The sequence below is a fragment of the Cannabis sativa genome, chromosome 6, assembly GCF_029168945.1.
Source record: "Cannabis sativa cultivar Pink pepper isolate KNU-18-1 chromosome 6, ASM2916894v1, whole genome shotgun sequence".
NCBI classification, from domain to species: Eukaryota; Viridiplantae; Streptophyta; class Magnoliopsida; order Rosales; family Cannabaceae; genus Cannabis; species Cannabis sativa.
The window spans coordinates 26,996,083-27,018,744 of record NC_083606.1 but is presented as its reverse complement, the minus strand read 5'-3'; the positions used below and the strand labels follow the sequence as shown (position 1 = coordinate 27,018,744).

Below are 22,662 nucleotides of genomic sequence, written 5' to 3'. Positions count from 1 at the left end.
TATGCAATATTTTATCGATGATACATAATCTTCTGGATATATGTATAATTTATATAGATTTTCTCTATCATATCATAGGGACACATATATTGTAAATATTATGAATGATGAGAACATAATATATATATATATGAAATAAATAATAAATATATAAAAACATATACATAAATATATAATATATAGATATATAGATAAAAAGAAAAAAGAAACTGAATGATTCTTGAAATTGTTTTAGTCAGAGGAGTATATATATAAATATATATTTAGTGTATTTTGACTTTGAAACAATTCAAGAACTTTAACAAGATACTTACATTGAGACTTGGGCAGAGACTCATGCTTGAAGCTTGGGCAGAGACTCGTGCTGATAACGTGTTATAAAATAATATAAAGTAAATGAAAAGAAAGAAGAAGAAGAGAGAAAGAGAAAGAGAAAGTGAATGAGAATTTCTGAGTTATTTATTCCAATGGGGTGAACCCCTATTTATACAAATACAAGAGTGAGATATTAAAAAACTAAGAAAAAGGGAAACTAAGAAAAAGAGGAATATTGATTACAATTAATGGTAATAAATAAAAGATTTGGACATCCACATAATTATTAATATTTATAACAAATAAATATTTTTTTTATTTTTGTAATTTTTATTTTTATTATTTATTTTCTAAAGTACTTTTTAAAATTATTTTTTTAATTTTTAAAGAAAAATTTATAATTTTTTTTATTTTTTATTTTTAAAATAATTGATTTTTATATTTTTTTAAATATTTATTTACGTGGACCAATAAAATTGTGCCACGTGTACACTGTGTACGTGTGGACATTCCAACCTGACACTTAACACCTAAAAATGGATGGAAAGGGCTAAGTGCTAACAGAACTTGGGTTTAGGAGGTTTTACCACCAAAACTTTAGAATTGGGGGTCAGTTGTAAAAATCTGACCACTTAAGGAGGTTATGCCGCAAATTACTCTTAATAATTTCATTAGAAATTATTTTAAGCGTTAAAATAATATTTAGATAATTCAAGATTGTCTTCGTATTTCATACAAATTTTATATTAAATTTCTTAAATTTTAAATTAATCACATATCCAAAATGGGTTTTCTGACACTATGGTGGCATTTAGTTGGAGGTAATGAAATAGAATGGAAAGAAAAAGAAATAATCTTCATTATATTCATTTGTTTGGTTGTATATTAAAGTGTTGGAATGTCATTCCAATGGAATGGCCTTTCTACCATCTTGGTGGAATGACAATTTCATTTTAAAATGAAATAAAAGATCATTCCATTGCAGGATGGGAAAAAATTTAATAATTGATTTAGTTCGTGATTTCAATATTATAATTTTAAAATAAAAAAAATTGAGTTTATAACTTAAAATGTGTTTTTGAAAGTATGATTGATTTAGTATTAGTAAATAGTTTTTTTTTTTTTATTTTAAAAACCTTAGATCAATGATTAGTAGAAAATTTAAAAATATAATAATATTAGTATATGTGATTGGTTTAACTGAATCTATAGAAAAATTTAGATTGTTGACACTGAAAAGTGGTCAACACTAGCTCGCTAGATTGACAAGATGAATAATTAATGCAAGTATATAGAAACACAAAATTTATAATAGATTCACTCCCCTTTTCGCGAAGGTAATGGAGCTACGTCCACTTCGAGCTTTTATTTCTCACGAGATTACAAAAAAAAAAAAAATAGCTAAGTGCTTCAGCTCTAATTTCTAGGAGTGTGCGAAAAGTCATCCAATGCAATTACAATCGACCAATCCAATCCTAATTGATCCAATAGAATCGGATATCCAATCATAATTGGATCGGATCAGATGTAAATTTTGAAAATCTAATCGGATCGGTTGTTGGATTGGACATCCGATCCAATAGATAACTAACCAAACCAATTCAATTATCATCCAATGATCATCTAATTATATTTATACATTTTTAAATAATATTTATAATTTTATATATTTAATATATTTTATTTAAAAATATATATTAATTGATTTAATATATATTCAACACATGATATTAAAAAAAAACTTTAGATTAAAAATATTAATTCTCATATTCCTAAACGCTAATAACATTGTCAATACGTATTGAATAAATTTTATTTTTTAACAGCTTTATTATGAGATCATGAGAATTAGGTTGGACTAAACTAATGTTTATTATATATGTTGGATTATTAAGTTTTAAATTATCTTTTTTTATATATATTTTTCTTCTTAATGAAATTAACTTAAATGATAGCTAAAATGGATTGAATGGATCCAATCTAATCCAATAAAAAACTAGTTAATGCATCCAATGGTTGGAACCGATCCAACCTAATACATCCATTGGATCCGATTGAATTAGATGAATCAATTCAATTTAATTGGATCGGATGACAAAATTCAATGTCCAATAAATAATTGGATTGGATCGGTTGAGTCCAAATCTAAATGAACACCTCTACTAATTTCTAAAAGATATGATCTGACCTTGTGGGTAGTTTTCTAAATATGAAAAATGAGCAAGAGGAGCTCTCGTTTTTTAGGTAAAGGAGGTCCTTGAAAATAGGAAAAATAATTCAAAATAGGAAAAAAAAATTGGCTAAGTTTGACCGTAAATGATGATATAACAGTCAAAATTAACTTCTGAGATTGATAGTCAATTTTTTGAGCCTGGGCCGCAGTGGGACTTGCTCTGGGTAAGTTCGAGCTTATTTTTGTAACTCTATTGGAGTAAAATTTGAGGTTGATGACTTCAGAATTGGAATTAAAATGTGAGACATGACTTAATAAAAGCATTGAAATTAAATAACTTCAAAACTAAAATTGAATCGTGTTAATCAGATCAATATTGAGTGAGTTATGACCATTTTACTGAAGGTTGTTCAAGGCCTAGCATCCAAATTGACATCCCAATGCAGTTGACATCTAACGCCCAGGTTAACATCCAGCGTGCATATTGACATATAACATCAACCTGGACTTTGGGTGAGTGAAAAAACGTCCTAGGGATGTCTTTTTTGATGCCTAAATTATAATTTGACATCACTTAGTTTGTTCTGTGTTCTGGAAAAATTAGTCACCAGCTCTTGGAGATGTTGCTGATTTGCGGAAATGAAAGACTGTAAACTCTTCATTAACAAGTGGTCTTCCCATGTTAAAAATGAGAAATGCAAAGTTTTGAATTTGACTTCTCTGAATTCATGGATCTTAGTTATTGTGAAAAACTATATGGACATTCGAAGTAGAATCAGATAAGCAGAACCCAACGCACCAGGCCATTTATCAACTTGGGCGATGGGTGCTTATTTCAGAGCTTCCTGGATGTCGTTTTGATACTTATAAGATTCTAGAACTTGAGATTAAGGTCTCCCTCTTCGTTTTTGACCATCCTGGAATGAATGCTCAGACCAGATTTGACATTTGGATCATCGAAACCAGCACACCAGGTTGATTGTCAACTTGAGCGCTAGGCCCAACACCAGCTCAACTTGGGAACTGTGCTCTGTTTCCAGGCCTTCGGGTTTGTGGTTTGTTCCCCGAGTTTGCTTGAATCTTCATTACTTCTGATAAAAAAAAATGCCCTGAACACTTTTTTGAGAATTTGATTAGAAAAGGCTCAGGTTGACAACATGTAAACCTGGGCACTGGGTCTCAGTTTTTGCCCCTTGGAAATTTTGTTTATTCCTAGAAATAGTTGAATCTTAATTTTTGCTAAAAACAGAGAATATGCTAAGAAGAGTTCTTGGAAAACATCATCGGAATTGGCCCAGGTTGACATTGGGCGCTACGCCTTGCTTTTGGCACCAAGGAAGTGTTATTTCTTCCCCGAAATTACCTATTTCCCCATTTTTTATGAAGATGAAGATGATGCAAAAGTCGGATCATTGATCTGATAAATGGAAGTCGCCTAGAGTGATAAATTGTCAACCTGAGTGATGGGTGCCTGGGCACCGGGTACTCTGGGTGCTCAAAAATGAACTTTCGTCGAATCTGATTCTGATGCCTCAAATATGTCTGGTATCTCTAGTTCATGTCCAAATGCAAAGCTTGACCCATTTGCACTAAGACGGTCACGAAAACTGAAACCCTAGTTAGGGATGTCAACCTAGGCACTGGGTGAAACAGTAGGTGCCCAAGTTGACTTTCGGGGTGTAAGTTCATGCAATTTCAGCTTCCGAGCCTAGATTTGGTTGCTCCAAGTCTTCATGGTACAAATTACCAAAAGATAGTTAGTTGGAAACGAGTTATCAAAGTCCAAACTTCTGTCCCGGAGTTCCTAAAGTTAACTTGGGTGAAGGGCTAGGGACCCCTCCCAGGTTTAGTTGCTATGACTTGAGACTACTCAACTCTGAGATGTCATCTTTCTTGTCACGTGTCAAATATTGATGTCCACATCATCAGGAGACTTTTGGTGTAAATATTTGCCCCCAAGTTAACTTTACACTTGCGTGAGGTTGACTTAATGACATTAACTAAGCTGTTTCTCTCAAAACTACCGGTTGGGCATCAATTACGTCCGGAGTTCCTAAAGTTAACTTGGGTGAAGGGCTAGGGACCCCTCCCAGGTTTAGTTGCTATGACTTGAGACTACTCAACTCTGAGATGTCATCTTTCTTGTCACGTGTCAAATATTGATGTCCACATCATCAGGAGACTTTTGGTGTAAATATTTGCCCCCAAGTTAACTTTACACTTGCGTGAGGTTGACTTAATGACATTAACTAAGCCTGTTTCTCTCAAAACTACCAGTTGGGCATCAATTCTGTCCCGGAGTTCCTAAAGTTAACTTGGGTGAAGGGCTAGGGACCCCTCCCAGGTTTAGTTGCTATGACTTGAGACTACTCAACTCTGAGATGTCATCTTTCTTGTCACGTGTCAAATATTGATGTCCACATCATCAGGAGACTTTTGGTGTAAATATTTGCCCCCAAGTTAACTTTACACTTGCGTGAGGTTGACTTAATGACATTAACTAAGCCTGTTTCTCTCAAAACTACCAGTTGGGCATCAATTTTGACAATCTTGAACAATTGTTTCTATTCTTCAAGCATTCCCAGTGAGAGTAGGATTTCAAATTCCCAATCCTTGTTGAATAGTGGAATTCAAAATGGTAAGTATAAAAGGAGAAGAGGAAAGATGATCATCTTTTCTTATCACCTATCCTTTCCTTTCAACTTAAAATTTAGATGACTCCTTGAGTGATTTTCTTTGATTTGGGATACTTCTGAAATGTGTCAACATCTGAATGTCAATACTTACTCTAATCTTTTGGTTGTTGTCTTCCCATTGACTCTCTGGTCACACTGTGCGTTTATGTGGTTATAGATGTAGTCTTTGTCTTCTCTTAGGTTGTAGCCTTGAAGTTCTTTAGCATTCCCTTAGTTATGCTATTAGTGAAGGTGGTCTTGTTCATCTCCTCAGTTTGGTAATGGATGAGGCCTTTGTCAACTTTTTAAATTTACAGTATAAGAGGCATTTAACATCCCCTCAACTTTGCAGCGGAGGAGGCCTTCAACATCCCCACAACTTTGCAGCGGCCTTCATTATCTCCTCAACTTTACAGCGAAGGAGGTCTTTGTCATCTCCTCAACTTCATAGTGGAGGAGGTCTTCATCATCTCCTCAACTTTACAGCAGAGGAGGTCTTCTTGACGACTATCAATGATGTGCTATAGCAGTTGTTGGCTATTCTTTGGTCAATTGAGTGTGTGACCAACTCCCAAATTAATATACCTAAGATGGGAGTGATGTATTCCCCGTCTCGTGTGCACCTTAGAGTGATTATAGGTGCGGTCTCCATTTTATCCTTGGTCTTAACCATAGAGGTCTTCGTCCACTACTACAAAAATGGGGTTCAGTGACTCATTTTAAGAGACTCTAAAGATTTTTAGTGACACTCAACTGCGTGTCACTAATGTAGGTGTTAGGAAAAGTAATATTTAGTGACACTTCAGTGCATGTCACTAAAACCTTTTAGACTCTCTCACCGCGCGTCACTATAGACATTTAGAATCTCACATTGTCAGACTCTAAAGATAACAACCACACCTGTAGAGTGTCACTGTATCTACTTTTTTTCTTTTTTTTCAATAATTTTCTTAACAATGGCCACACTTATAGTGCGTCACTATATCATATTTTTTTTTTAAAAAAAAAGAAAAAAATGTATGGTATATCAAATTTGTTTTAATTTTATTTTCCTTTTATATTAAATAAAAAAGAATAAAGCATAAAACTACAAAATACATCAATAATTCAACAATAGAAATAAAATTTTAGTGTTCACAAAAATTGTAGATCAAAATGGGTAACATTCAAGACTTGAAATATAACATTTTTAAACACCAAATCTAAAAACTGGAACTTGGAAGCTTACTCGGATGAGCTTCTTTGCCATAGATTGATGAACTTTTTTTTCCATTATTAGGGACCTAATAAACCTAAAGGAAAATAAAAAATACAAAGAAAAATATTATCATTACTAAATCTGAATACATAAACCATAGAGAGCAAAATAGTGATACTAAAATTACTGAACCAAAATTTTAAATTGAAACACTATACAATAATTTATGATTCAACAAATATTCATATAACATTAGGCATGAACAATTCATTTATCCAAAAAAAAAAAAAAATCAGAATGTACTGATTTCAATACTTGAGAGAAATCAAGGTAAGAAAGAATGAGGAGTTCTTCTTAGCCTTGTCAACAACCATCAAAATCTCTCCATTACAACTAGATAGAAGAAAATAAATATCAAAAGAACACATGTGAAAAAAATGAAAAACATAAGAAAAATACAAACAAAGCACAAAAGAGGAACACAAATATTTCATGGCCATCGTCAACCACAGACTGCTATCAACCACAAACCCAGTCGTCGTTGACCACCAACTCAGAACCAAGAACCCAATGTCATCGTCGACTGCCAGCCTAGAACCCACTCTCGCCGTGGACCGCCACCTGCATAGATAGTGAGAGAGAGAGAGAGAGAGAGAGAGAGAGAGAGAGAGAGAGAGAGAGAGAGAGAGAGAGAGAGAGAGAGAGAGAGAGAGAATCAGAATGTAAAAAAAATCAATTAAGTCAAAAGAGGATTGGACCTTAGGGATTTTTATGGTTTTAAGACCATCGATAATGGGCGCGGTCTCTATTTGAGAATACAACAGCCGGGAGTGGCCCATTGTCGTCGGTCGAGAGTGGCTTGAGAGAGAGACTATGGGTCAAGGTCCTGAGAGAGTCCGACGGTGGAGAAGAGTACTTCGTCTGCCAAGCTTGGATTCATGTCGTCGTCGATGGGAAGCTGCTGCACGAATTGCTAGCAGAGGGCTTGAGTCTTCAGGCGGCAAAGGAAGAAAGAAGATAAAAAGTTTGAGTGTTTAGGGTTTTCTAAATGTTAACCTTTTTATTTTTTTTATTATATTTATTTTATATTTAATTATTTAATTTTTTTTTTATATTTATTTTCTTTGCTGATAGAAAATAGTGATGATGTAATTGATTGAGAAAGATTATTTAAAAAAATAAAAAATTAATTGAGAAAGAGAGATAAGCGTGATTTTTATTATTATTATATCAAATATATATTTTTTTAATTTTTGTTTACAGATGTATTTAAAAAAAATAAAGTTAGATATAGTGACGCGCCAAGTGGGTCGGGACACACTTACGTAGTCGCACCTAGTGTGTGACTATAGACTAATTTTTTTTTAAAAAAAAAAATAATATAAATTATGGGAGTTACTCTTTAGTGACACCTCATATTTTTAGTGACACGCATTATAAGATGCTAACATTGAATTTGTAGAGTCATTTTGTGCGTGTCACTAAAACTCACCCTTAACCTTTTAGTGACCCGCACTTTTGTGCGGGTCACTAAAGAGTGTCACTAAAACCTAATTTTGTAGTAGTGGTCATCCCTTCTACTGTATTCACAATGGAAGAGGCCTTCTTCGTCCCCTTGGTTGGCTCGATAATGAAAGATGTCTTTTACTTCCCCTCGGCTGCTAGCACAGTAGAGGAGGTCTTCCTCATCCCCTTGGCTGTTAGCACAGCTGAGGAGTTTTTCTTGGTGAATGTCAATGATATGTTGTAACATTTTACATGCTACTCTTTGGTTTCCAAGGAGACGGCCGATACCAGTTGCTGCTGAGAACTTGATAAATAGGTGGTAGATGAGTGAGATGGCTCGGAGGTTGCTGGATGTTGACCTTCCAATGAGATTTGGTGTCGATCACTATGGATATAGTCATAATGATGTTTGCCACTAGGCAATTTCAACTATGAGCGGTAATCTTATTTTACTACCAGGACCGATGTTGGCTCACCTGAAACCATACATAAGCTACTTGTATGGCTTTAGATCTCTTAGGGAGTGACCCACTCTTTTCAGGGTCTAATGTGATTAGAATATATGGTGATGCTTGATCATTAACCATCACCTTTGTCGCCATTATGTTTGAAATTTCGTTGATATTATATGTGCTTTACTGCTCTTGCCCCCAGTGTTGATCTCTTAGTAACTAGGGTAAAAAAAATTAAAGTCTTGTATGTTGAAGCTATCTGTTGTGAGGGAGATAAACCATTGTTGAGATGTAGTGGGTTATTGCTTTTGTGCTTGTTGCTCAAGCATGAGTTCACTTTATGATCATAAGTGAGATGAATCATTGTCGAAGAGTAGTGCATAAAAACTCGTCAAATCTTCTATACATGGGCAAAATCACAGGTTGTTGAAGAGCCTTTGCTTGATGATTTTAACTCATTGAATTTTGTTAAAGAAAAAACTCTAAGGGAGGAAAAGAAAAAAAGATAGATTGGATTAAACTCAAGCTAAGTATTGCTAGTTTTATGGTACTAAATCAGATACTTAGCGGATTGATTTTATATTGCTGATTATCATTGTATCATATCCCAATAGATCTCTAGATGTGTGTACATTAAATCAAAATATAAAATAGTTATAAGTTTAGAATATATACTTCTTGAACACTATAAGGGTATCCCTGAACTTCTCGTATGTTGTATCCCTTGATCCAGATGATGAGAATGATGCAATAGTTTGGGACTAAATAGTTTGAATCATATAATTATGATTATTTTTCACTGTGTAGAGACAACACTATAATCACGAGTAACTATATGTTTGGAATTTAATAAAATTTATATATTAAACATATAATCATGAAAGTATTCAGGTGAACCATGCAACATAAAAAAATTTATGATATTTTATTAATTAGTAAATACAATCATATTGCAATGAGTTTTATTTGGGGCATAAAATCTCAACACTGGTTTGGGGTTCGGGTTCGAAACAAGTTTGGGGGCTGGGGTCGTTCGGGTTTGGATCTGGATCGGGGTCGAGGTCAGGTTCCGGGTTACAAGGTCTAGATTGATTGAAAAAATATATTTTTTTAAAAATATTTGAAAGTGATTTTTTTTTTTTTTTTGTTTTTAAAATTTTGATTCTTAATTAAAATATTGAAAAAGTAAAAACAATTTTATAAAAGATGATTTTAGAAAATATTTTTACTTTTTTTATTTAAAAAATAAAAAATTAATTAAAAAATTATTATTAATCGCAATCTAACAAAAAAAGAAAACATAGCTAAGGATGTCTTATTTAAAAAAAAAAGTTTGATTTTTTTTTTGAAATAAGACATCTAGATTATTAGACCTTAAATGATGATGTTAAATGATTTGAGAAATGTTTATGTTAATTTTATTAGACGTTCTGCAAATAGTGTTGCTCACTTCTTAGCTCGAGCATCCTATTTAGTTGTTGATCGTGTTATCAAGAGTAGTGATGTTACTCCAGATTTTAATCATATAATCACTTTAGATTGCAATTAATAAAGATGATGATTTTATTTAAAAAAAAAATGCTTGATTTTAATGATTATCAAAAATAAAAATAAAAGAAATAGAGGAGAGAGAGGCAGAGAGGCAAGCACGCAACAAAAGAGAGAATTTTATGCAAGAATTAATACAAAACTCCTGATTTGCCGCTCCGTAAGAGTTGGCCTAAACCAATCACACAATAGAAGAAAAAAAAACAAGTTAGTGGGACCCCATCAATCCCTTGAGCAAGAAAAAAATAAAAATAAATAAATAAATAAACAAAAAAAACCGAAATAGGTTGTCGGGGTGGCTGGTGGGAGAGAAAGAAAATAAAATTAAAATAAAACAAAATACGTAAAAATAGTGAAAGAGAGAGTTTCCTGAGGAAGGAGACCCAAAAGATGGTCGAAGACAACGTGCTCTGAGATCATCCTGGAAAAGGCAGTAATAGAGAAGAAATTAAAAAAATACATTTTTTGAAAAATAATATGAAATCAAATATGATTTCATATTATTTTTTGTTTGCTGCCTTTTGAGTCTCAATCTCCACTTCTATCCCCAGAAACTTTGGAGTTCTATTTCGATTTCAATTTCAATTTCGTTCATTTTGTTTGTTTCCAGCAAATAATTATACATATATATATTAATCTTAATAAAATAATAAAAAGTTTGTGTTGATCAACATCCTTTTTGGCCCTTGTGCATGGTAAAGTTCACTATTTTGTGTCTCTATCTATCTTTTTCAAATAAATGTCTCTCTTGTTACTTTACTTTTTTCCTTAGGGGATAGCTTGCTGAAGAGGGTATTTTATAGATTCTTGTTCTGAATTCTGTTTCTATGATTACTTTTCAGCGTCATCCTAGCGGTACTGTGTTCTGCATTTATCGATGAAAAGGGTGTTGTAAAATCGAATCAAAAGTCGTAATGATGAGGGATCCACATGTCATTATGATTGTTCGACGATTTGTTTATAACATAGTTTTTGTTTAGGTAGCTTTCTTTGTATTTTGTTACCTTGTTTGAAGAGAAAGAGGACGACAAAGAAGAAAGAAGAAACGGGTAAAAGGAAATAAATAAATAAATAAATCAATAAAAGTAAAAGAAGAGAAACCTGGCGATTTTGTATAGTACATTGTGTAGCGTCGTGGCTTTCAGCGGCAATAGTCACTGCCTCTACCATTGTAGAATCAGGTTCGTCAAGCTATGGGGGATAGATGGAACCCATTTGGACTTGGGATTTCCTATTTTTTTGTTTTGATTCTTTGTTCAGGACATCGAGTATGTTGGTCGCTTAACGATGAAGGTAAGCACGCACTTTTTGTTATCTGGGTCTGCTGTTTGTTCTTTTTCACTTCATCATTTGGTTCAATGAAATGTCGTTTTGAATTTGAGCTGAGATACAGGTGTCATTTTGCTCAAATTCCGGGTTAGGATCAATTCAGACCCATCTGGGTTTTTCGAGAATTGGAATCCTAATGATGACGATCCTTGCTTTTGGTCAGGAGTTGATTGTGTAGATGGCAAAGTGCATAAACTGTAAGTTCTCCTTTTCTAATAAAAGAGCGAGACAGAGACACACATACATAAGCTAATGATGATTACTGCTCTTAGTTAATTTTGTCTTCATCACGTTATTAATTGTAGGAGTATGAGTAATCTTGCACTGGAAGGGACTTTGGCACCTGAACTTGCAAAACTTAGTAACCTAACCGCTCTGTAAGGATTCCAATGACTTCATTATATATTTATTGCTAAAACTTGTGTAAAATAGGATTTTCATTGTCATGATATTGATATAGGTTACTTTTATCCTCACAACATTATTGAAGTAAATTGATAAATTAAAGACTAAAGAACAAGCTAATAACCAACTAATAAGCAAAAAATTAGAGCATTCCTATTAGGCATAAGGTTGTAAGATTTAATATTTATTTGCATCAATAAGGATATGATATCTCTTATGGTGCTCCGTACCAGTGCCCTTAGCATTTCTCCAAAAATTAATATCATGATGGTTTGGTTTTACCCCTAAAGTCTTTCTTTTAGTAACTGATTTATCCATGCAAAAATATCATTATTCTTTGCTGAAATTATTCTTGGTTTCTTATTACAGCATAACATTTTATCCTACTTTGCCAACTCTGATCTGGATATATATTTTTTTCATCAAATAATTAATAATGTTTTGGTCCTTTCATTATAACTTCTAATTTTAATGTTATTTATGCAATATCTTTTAGTTTGGACTATCCCGTGTTGCACTTGACTTCACTTATTATTTTTCAGAAAAACTTTTTATTTTTATTTTTCAAATAACAGTATACTCTATCACTCTATCATAAATTTGAATTATTTTACTATACATCTTTTAACAAAGTAACTAATACATTATATTTTTAATGGGATTTATATACATTATTAGTGTATAGTGTGCATGTCTTGATCCCGTATTTTAAAATTAATAATTATTTTTAATTCTAAGCTGTATCCACTTTATGTATATTATATTTGAAAAATGTTTTTAATGTTATTTTGTATTTAATAGCTATGAAATTTTAATTAATGATTAATTCGTAAATTTTTTTATTTCGGTGCCGTTTAGTAAAACAAATAAACAAAAAAAAACCCTCAAAAGAATTATATGTGAATTGTGGCAATAAATAAAAGGTAGTAGAAGTACACATTGATGTAATAAACAAAAGTGCTTTTAAATACTAAATGTACTAAAAAAATAAAATATGTATAACAAAAATATAAAATAAATATTTTGTATGATATAAAATATTTTGAGTTAAAACCATTTCTGCATTATTGTTCCTTAATTGTAGAGTGGGTCTATTAGATTTTCTTTTTCAATTTAGTTGGGTCTCTCCATCTATGTAAGGTACAACCTTTTGATTTTCTGGAGTTGATTCTATTAGTTGATGAATATCTAATTAGGTTTCTTGTGCCACCTTTAGAGGTGCTAATATATTTTAAATATTAATGAAATTATTTTATTCTTGTGTTTTCATTTAAGGGTGCTTAGCAAGAATCACTTTTCTGGATCAATCCCTAAGGAAATTGGGGAGCTCAGGGAATTAGAGCTGTTTGATTTGAGGGATAACAACTTCAATGGAACAATTCCTGTTGAAATAGGCATGATACAGTCACTGAAATATTTGTGAGTTATCTACTGTATCTTTGATCTTTACTTTGTTCTGTAATTTATAGGTCACTGGAGCAATTTTGTTTCGTATTCTAGGTTTCTTTCTGACAATAGATTTGAAGGTAGCATTCCTCTAGATCTTGGTAGGCTCAACAAGCTCACTGAATTCGAGTTTGAAGACTACCACCAATTTAATGACATTAATGGAATTGGCTACAATAACAGAAAGTTGGGACACTGGTAATATTCTACTTTGTTTTCTCATCTTTATTTTCTAGATAGCGAGATAAATATATGTAGACATAAAAATGAAAAGTAAAACTATATCCCTTGGCCAATTGATGTCATTCTTTTATGCCACCTGACCTTTATCTAGTTATGCAGTAACAACAAATTCGTTTTACTTTCCAACTACTAGTCTTTAGTGTATATAAACATATATGCGTATAATAATGCTGTCGAGAGGTTGCTTAAGGCCATAAAGACTTTTGTGTAATAGGCATACAGGGTTGGGGGTAGCTCCCCCTCATGTACATATCCTTTGGGAAGTGTCACGTCACGTATACCTTTTCATTAAGGTCCCATGTAAAAAAACAATATCTATGTCCATTTGGTGAAGTGTCCAGTTGTTGATAGCAACCAAAGCTAAGAAAAGTTTAAGAGTATTGAATTTTGCAACAGCCAACACGGGCAAAGGTTTCAACACAATCAATGCCATGTTGTTGTGAATACCCTTTAGCAACTAGGCATTCCTTGTATCTATCAACTTCACCTTAATGTTCATTGTATTTGATTTTATATACCCACTTATTACCAATTGGTTGACAGCCAGGTGGTATGGAGACTACTGAGCAGGTTTTATTTTTCTTAAGGGCAAAGAGTTCTATGTCCATGGCTTTTAACCATTGAGTGAATTTTGATGCCTGTTTGAATGTAGTTGGTTCGAATTCAGTGTAGGCATGTAATATAGCATTTCTAAGAGAAACACTCAACCTTTCATACTTGAGATATTTAACCAAGGGGTGAGCAGTAGAAGACTGACAAATGTAGTCTTTAAGGTGACTATGTGTGGATGTTTGTCGACCTGCTTTGGTAATTTGAGGATGCTGAATGACCTTAGGGGGTATTATTGCAGCAGGGGCCTGTGCTGGTTTAGGGTCAGCAAGGGCCTTTGCTGGTGTAGGTGCAGTAGGAGACATCACTAGTTTATGAATAAGGCCAGCAGGGTTATGTATTGGTTTAGAAGTAGTTGTATTGGTTTAGAAGTAGTGACAGGGTGTGTTGGAGAATGAGAAATGGCCGAGAGTTTGGTGGTTTGAGCAGGTGACATTGAGGCAGGAAGTAAAGCATCCAATTGTTGGAAATTTAAAGACCCCTTAAGTGGAAAAATCTGCTCATAAAACACAACATCTGGAGAGTGAAATATTTTATTTGTGGAAAGATCGAGAAGTGTGTAAGCTTTCATGCCATTGGGATAACTAATGAATATGCAGGCATGTCCTCGAGGAGAGCATTTGTGTCTTGTAGTGGCTAGTAATAAAGCATATGCAAGACAATTAAAATTTCTTTAATGGTCACTGCTGAAGGTTTATTGTACAACAATTGAAATGGTGTTAAAAGCTGTAATAAGGGAGTAGGTGTTTGATTGATCAAGTAGACTGCAGTGTTTATAAGATGTGGCCAATAAACCAAGGCTATGGAAGATTGAAAAACCAAGGCGCGAGCCACATTTAACATGTGTTAATATTTTCTCTCAACAATTGAGTTCTATTGAGGTCTTTTAACACATGAGTTATACACTTGAATACTTTTTTGAACATAAAAAGATATGATATTGAGGTCCTTTGCATTATCACATCTTACAACTTTTATATTTTTAGAGAATTGTGTGGAGACATGGTTATAGAATTCTGGAATTAAATGTTGCACATCAAATTTGGATTGTAACATGTAAACCCAAGTATGTCTGCTGTGATCATCCATAATGGTTAAAAAATATCTATAACCCTCAATACTATGATCATGAAAGGGACCCCATATGTCAAGATGGATTAAATCAAAGCAAGATTCTACAATATGATTTTGAGAATTAAATGGGAATCTCCTTTGTTTAGCTAAATGACAAATAAAACATGGGAAAAAACAATATGCTCAAAATGTAGTTGTTTATTGATAATCTTTTATGTGGACAAGGAAGGATGTCCAAGTCTAGAGTGTCATGAGTGGACACTGTTACATGATTTATTAGAGTAATAGGATGAATTACTATGATTAGGAGTATTGGCAGATTGAAGTAGAAAATATAAGTTGCCAATGCGTTTAGCTGTCCCAATCTTCTTGTTCTGTGTACCCTGAAGTATGCAAGAATTATGAGTGAACACAATGGTGTTAGTGGTGGTAAGAAGATAGCTTGGAACACTAAAAAGATTGAATTGGAAATCAGGAACATATAAGACATTGTAGATAGTTAATTCAGTTGAAAAAGTAATGTCACCAGATTTAAGAACTCTAATGGTAGAACTATTTGGAAGAGTAACAGTATTAGTAATGACAGTATTGGGTAAAGTAGTAAAAAGAGAAATATCACAACAATTTAATTGCATCACGGAGAGTATAGGCCTCTCGAATGTGTAGGGACTTGCTCTATAATTCTTTTTTGTTGTAACATCATTAAAATACAATGCTTTCTCTATTTGTTGCTACTATTAGTAGCATTTGCATTTAATATTGTTCTAGGAACTACCTCTCTTTTGCTGTAATTTATTAATTGCATCATGGAGAGCCTAGGCCTCTCAAATGTCAAGGGATCTTGCTATGTAACTCTCATTTGTTGTAATATCAACTAATAATACAAAGCTCTCCCTATTTTCTGCTACTATTAGTAGAATTTTCATTTAATAATTGTTCCAAGAGCACTCGATCTTGTGTTATTCTCCATCATGGCATCAATTAGTCAGTCACATAGAAGACTATTTGCATGTTCATCGGGTACCTGAGAGAGACAAGTTGCAGAATGGCATCGATCGACATTTTGATCATCTTTTTTCTCCATAAGAAATGGTGGGTGTGGACGAGTTGAATCACAATACTCAACCAACAATGTTCTTTGTAAAAAGAACCGAGTTTAATGGTGAAGATGATTTATTACAGCCTGGTGAGGAAAAGCTTACTGATTCGTCCTCACCCGTACTGGAGCATACACAAGAGAAAGAGGGGTTAGATGGAGAGCATAAATGGCTTCAGAAAGCTTTTACTTGATACCGTCGTTGCCTGAGAAGAACGACCCATCAGATAACATCCTATCAACAGTGGGGATGCCGATTGAGGTGTGGATGAAACCTCCATTGTCGGACACACTATACGAGTTGAAGTTCCTCCATTGAAGATGACAAAGATTCTTTAATACAATCAGACAATTTATTCGGCTTAGGCAGATGAGAAGTTGGGAAGGCTATAATTTTGAAATCAGACAATCATGGATTTCATGTTTATTACATGGTAGACACGGATTTAACAATGATTTTATCTCTATTTCTTCCTCACAGAAAACCTATTGGAGTAAGGCAGCAAGATTGAATTTCTACCTAATTTTTACTATACCTTCTTTTCCTTTTTTTATTAAGTTCTTGTTGGGTTAGGCAGTCTGCTATGAGCACTTGGTTATTGAATATAGTTATGTTCAAATTCTTCAGTGGATTCTTTTATAAAGGGTGAGAGCACACCAAACTAGCACATGAATCAAAGCTTCCCATGCAACTCAATTGCCAATCTGTGGTTTGTATTCTTTATACCTCCACTTAGTTGCAAAGAAGTTGTTTGTTGTTGGGTTTTCGACAGGGGATGGATAATTAATTATTGGGAATTTACCAAGTGGCATATTCCAAGTGTTAATGGATATGGGGGCTATTATCCTTCACTTTGAGAATAAGGTGAAATTTAGGTTGTCGGTAATGTTAGACCCCAAAAGTAGTGGAATATGATAGAAGAGAGTAAATAAAGGGGTAGATGAGCCATTGTGGTAAATGTTAGTTTTTTAAGTAGAGTAGGATAGTATAAGTAGGTGAGTATAGGGAGAGAGAGATTATGCCATGATTGAGTATTCTCTATTTCATCAAGGAGAGCCTAGGCCTCTAGATTTCCTAGGACCTTGCTCTGTAATTCTCTTTTGCAAAAATATCAGCTTATAATACAATACTTTGTCTGTTTTGTACTATTATTAGTAGAATTTGCATTTAATAATTGTTCTAGGAGGTACAAGTTATACCAATCTTTTTTAAAAATAAACTTAGTCTCAGCTAGCTTAAGATAGTTAAATAATTCTTTGTGCTGCAAATATATCTTTGGGCGTGGCTCATTTACCACGTAAGCAAATTATTTTTTAAAAAATGAGTTGAATGCAACTGTAGGAGGATATTTGTAATGACTAAAACTATTTTACATGTGTTAGCTTTTGATGCTTTTATGTATTTCTTGAGCAGCATTTTCAACAGATATGCCAACCACAACACTTTGGCTTCTTCTTTGTTGAGTCCAATCAAAGGAGCTATGACGTACTATCTAAATTTGCTAGAACTGCCATTGTATGGATTTCGTACTATCTATGACATGCTCATTTTGTATCTTCATTGCGGTGATAAGTGAACTAAAATATTTGCTTTTTCTTTCAAGGTTCAATTCTGAAAAGGACTCTTTGCATACTAGTAAATCCATTTTGTCTGAGTCTCATTCAGTACAAATTGGTCAGAAGTTTCCCAGTATTGCACGTCGTAAGCTACTGGATCAAGCTACTAATCTCCCAGCTGCACCTGCACTTGGTGTTTCACCTCCTGGACAAATCATTGCTCTTCCATTTTCACGAAGTAGTGGGGCATTCCCTGCTATACCAAAAGGAAAGAAGAAACGATTTCCTACTCCTGCACCACTTTCTTTGTCAGCCACTCCTCCAATAGACAATCATTTAAATCCTCAAGGACATCATTCAAAACATGCAACTGAATTCCCCTTGAATTCAACAAACCATGATTTTTCAAATAATTATGAGACCATATGGAAGTATATAATTATTGCTGGAAGTCTCGTTTTCTTATTTATTGTTGCGGCAGCAATGCTCTGTATGTGGCAAAGCAAAGCAGTGAAGACCATAGGTCCTTGGAAAACTGGGCTGAGTGGACAACTGCAAAAAGCATTTATAACAGGTAATCTTTCTTACACAATTGAGAAAATTATTTGGAGGTACTAGTTCTTGCTTATTTGGTAATATGTAAACGAGATTTGTGTGCTGAATTTGTTCACAAAATTTATAAAATTGGTACATTAATGCAGGTTTATATTCTAACGTTATAATATGATCAAGATTTTATCCATATAAAAAGTAATATCAAGATTTTTTAAGCAATCTGTATATGTTTCTATCTTAAATAAATTTATAGCCAAGAAATGATAATTTGTAAGATAGTAGACTGAATCATTTTCCTTTTGTAATTTGTGTTGAGTCTTGAGCTTAATCTGTTAGTAATGCTATGTAAGATGAGTAAGATATGTGCAGACATAAATTACCAAAAATTGACCACTTATGTAGGTAATCACTTCTAATAAATGAAGCCCATCTTAAATTTATTAAAACAACATACCTCTGTTAAAAATATTGGATTTATTTAAGGCTTGATTTCTAGTTTACTTTCCTTGATATTGATTCGTACGATTGTGATCATATTATTTCAGGAGTTCCAAAGTTGAACCGTTCAGAGTTAGAAACAGCATGTGAAGATTTCAGCAATATTCTTCACACTGTTGATGGTGCCACTATGTACAAAGGAACATTGTCTAGTGGGGTTGAGATTGCTGTTGCATCAACCACGGTATCTAGTTTCAAAGAATGGAAAAAATCTGCTGAACTAGCTTATCGAAAAAAGGTTCATTAGCTAAAGTTCCAATTGTATTCTATAAATAAAGGGCTGAATCTTTCTTACTTGTTTTTATTTCTACGATTTCTTAGTTTATTTTCTCTAAGGTTTCTGAGTTAATTTTTTCGATCTGTCATAGATTGATACACTTTCAAGGGTGAACCACAAAAACTTTGTCAATCTCATTGGTTACTGTGAAGAGGATGAACCTTTTGTCAGGATGATGGTGTTTGAATATGCTCCAAATGGATCCCTGTTTGAGCATCTGCATGGTAATTTTTTATTTATCAGTTTTAGCTTCAACAAGTTTCAGGTGTTAATTTATATTTTAGTCAATATTGATCAAATATAACTAAATATTCCAAAGGCTTATAACTTATTGGTGTGTTTGCAGTTAAAGAAGTTGAACATCTTGACTGGAATGCCAGGATGAGGATTTTAATGGGGACTGCTTACTGTCTTCAGTATATGCACCATGATCTTAATCCTCCAGTAGCACATCCTAACCTCTCTTCAAATGTCATCTTTTTAACGGATGATTATGCAGCTAAGGTAAGACAGTAACTGTGTTATGATTTATTGCTTCAGTAAAATACAATTATTTAAACGCGTACACATTTATTTTACACAGATTGGAGAGGTGAATTTTTGGGAAAATTTTAAGTTAAAGAATCACAATGACAATGATAAAGAAAACTCAGAATTGCCACCATCTGCTGATCCAGAAACAAATGTCTATTGTTTTGGAATCTTATTGCTAGAGATCATTTCTGGAAAGCTTACCTACTCAGAAGAACAAGGTTCCCTTGTTGATTGGGTAAGTGTCAAATGAACATTATATTTTAATATATCATAAAACAATGTAAAAATCTTTTTCAATGAGATAAAATAACAATATGGTGGTTATTTTACAGGCTTCTCAATACTTAAATGACAAAAGAAGCATTAGCTACATGATTGATCCGAACCTAAATTCGTTCAAGAATAATGAGTTGGATGTTATTTGTGAGGTCATCCAGGATTGCATCCAACAAGATTCAAGACGGAGACCAACAATGAAGGAAGTTACTTCAAAGTTAAGGACAACGATTTCTATATCACCAGACCAAGCTACCCCAAGACTTTCTCCACTTTGGTGGGCTGAACTTGAGATTTTATCAGTAGAGGCAACTTAACATCTCTATATGTGTTGTATGTCAAGTTCCTCTCTATCTCTTTGTATCAAAATGGTATAGGAAATATTTTTACATGTGCTCCACCTACTTAAATTGTATTTAAATCCTTTTTTTTCATCGTCAATGGTCACTTCATTATTCATATTCTTTCTTTTTTCTTCATTCTCTAAGGTAAAAATAATTACGCAATACGATTGTTATCCTAATTTTACAAGTGGGGTGTGGTAACTTTGCACATAACACTGTATGTACTCATACCGCAAGTATATATTTGTATTTTGGTGTTGTTTGGAATGTAAAATTAACACTACTGGGATTCTTTAGACATTTGAATACGTACTTGTGAAACTTATATTATTTGTAGGTTGGTCAAAAATCTTATCCAAATTACTTGTACATTTTTTTTGGTTATGTTCTTCTCCTTCGGTGAAGAACAATAAAAAAATAAATTAAAGTGGCTTTTGGTAACACTTTTATTTTTAAATTTTTAAATCACAATTTTTAAAATTAATTTTAAAAAATAAAAATGCATTCTATAACCACTTTTGTATTTTAAAAACAGAAAATAAAAGTGTGCTATGTAAACTTTATTTTCATTTGTTAATTTTATTTAAGTTGGGTTCGGTTCCAAACTCGGGATCGGGATTCGAGGTTTGGGCTAGGGGTTCATTTGGTTTCCAAAGTCTAGGTTAGAGTCAGAGTCCAAAATATTTATTAAAAAAAATAAATTGTTTAAAAAAATTTAGAAAGTGATATTTTTTTTTTCAAAATTTTTGACATTTTGATTTTTAATTCAAAAATTGAAAAGTAAAAATAGTTTTATAGAACATGATTTAGAAAATATTTTCATTTTTTTAATTCTAAAAATAAAAAATTAACTAAAAAAGTGTTACTAAATGCACCCTAAGTTTGTTCACTTATTGATCCCCATATCTTGTAAGGTGCAATATCAAAGTCTCAAAATGTGACTATTCAAAATACAAAGTCGAGCCTATAACTATCCCCAAGGGAGGCTTGCATTCACCATGCCCTTGCCCCCTATTGAGCCTAAAAAAAAAAATCAACCCTCTAGTGACCCCCAAGTTGTTGTTCCACCAGCAAGCGTTAAGGGTGCTCACTCACTTGCCCCCACTCGCCTTCCACGCCTGCCTAGCGAGCCTAAGGGCGCTCGCCCCCCTAGTGACCCTCCTAGAAAATATGAAGGGTGCTCAACCCCTTAGTAAGACTGAAGGGTGCTTGGCCCACTAACGGGGTTGTTTAGACCTCTAATGAGTTCCAGCTCTTGCTACACCAAGGAGCCTTAAAAGCACTCATTTTTTTGCTGCACCAACCATTTGCTCACTCTCTAGAGAGCCTCAACGGTGCCAACTAAATGAGGCCCCTGGTGACCACAAGCACACCAATAGGCCTCTGCCTAAGAAAGCATGACCGCAAAAGTGAGGCTCTTCTTACCTTATAAAGAGATGTCACTGACGTGGCCTAACCCTTAATATTCTTCAAAGTGCCTCACAAAGGAAAGGCTCACTTCCTTTATTATGAGTGTGTATTAAAGTTGTTACAAGTTGTTAGTTAGTTAGATGAGTTGTCCATTTTTCTGTTATTTTTAAGTTTTCTGTTATTTCTCTTTCTTTCTCTTGTTGAGCTATATATAGCTCCTTCTCTTTGTAATCAACTTTGTACAGAATAATACATCTTGTTTGATTCAGTTACTCTATTCTTCTTCTCTCTCTTTCTCTGGTTTTCATTTTGTAATATGGTATTAGAGCCACGATTCTAGTGTGCTCCGTTCTTGGTGCTGTCATCTTCAATGGCTCGTGGTGGAACTTAGACTAGAAGTACAACTGCTAAAAGAAATGGATCTGAGAATAGTATCAGGTCCTCTGTTCTTAATGCCAATGACAGATCTCCTGGAGAAAATCCTCGAAGTCCCTACTACATCTATAGTGGAGATCAGTCTGTGGTTAATTTGGTTCCATAAATTCTTACAGGATGTGAGAATTATAGCTCTTGGAGACGATCGATGATAGTTGCTCTTGCAGCTACGAACAAGATTAAATTCGTTGATGGTCGATTACCACAACCCGAGGAAGACGATGAAGTGTATGATATCTGGTTCGGATGCAACAATTTAGTGTTTTCATGGATTCTTCATGCGATTTCTGGGGAAATTGCCGATAGTGTTATGTATCTGGATAATGCAACTGATATCTAGATATAATTACAAGAAAGATAGTATCAAAAGAATGCACCTAAGGTGTTCGAGGCTAAGAGATCTATGCAAGCTTTGATCCAAGGTTCTAATTCGGTGACTACTTACTTCACTAAACTGAATTCCTATTGGGATCTAATCCAGGAATACAGGCCACAACCTGTTTGCAGCTGTGGTGCTATGAAAGTTATTCAAGAGTATGAAGATGAGAATCGTGCTCTTGAGTTTCTCATTGGCTTGAATGAGTCCTACAGTGGTGCACGATCATAAATCTTGATGCAAGATCCCTTTCCTAGCATCAATAAAGCCTTTGCCTCAGTTATTCAGGAAGGGAGACAAAGAGGTATTATATCCAATACTACTAAAACTG

General features: G+C 33.7%; 1 protein-coding gene across 1 annotated transcript; it reads left to right on the top strand.

The window, feature by feature from the left end:
• Nucleotides 1–10,721: 10,721 nt before the first annotated feature.
• LOC115724695 (protein MALE DISCOVERER 2) lies at nucleotides 10,722–20,408 on the top strand. Its single transcript, XM_030654034.2, has 12 exons — nucleotides 10,722–11,160; nucleotides 11,261–11,393; nucleotides 11,502–11,573; nucleotides 12,877–13,020; nucleotides 13,102–13,245; nucleotides 17,484–17,585; nucleotides 17,674–18,200; nucleotides 18,727–18,917; nucleotides 19,048–19,180; nucleotides 19,303–19,460; nucleotides 19,540–19,725; nucleotides 19,823–20,408. Exons 1-12 carry the CDS (start codon nucleotides 11,061–11,063, stop codon nucleotides 20,081–20,083), a joined length of 2,151 nt encoding a protein of 716 aa, XP_030509894.1. The 5' UTR covers nucleotides 10,722–11,060; the 3' UTR covers nucleotides 20,084–20,408.
• Nucleotides 20,409–22,662: the final 2,254 nt, after the last annotated feature.

Bases quoted from the DNA above. Each gene is read 5' to 3' on its own strand.
- LOC115724695 (XM_030654034.2), top strand. From the start codon at position 11,061: ATGGGGGATAGATGGAACCCATTTGGACTTGGGATTTCCTATTTTTTT. The intron at 13,021-13,101 runs GTGAGTTATCTA...TTCGTATTCTAG, and splicing joins ATACAGTCACTGAAATATTT to GTTTCTTTCTGACAATAGAT. The intron at 19,181-19,302 runs GTAATTTTTTAT...GTGTGTTTGCAG, and splicing joins CCTGTTTGAGCATCTGCATG to TTAAAGAAGTTGAACATCTT.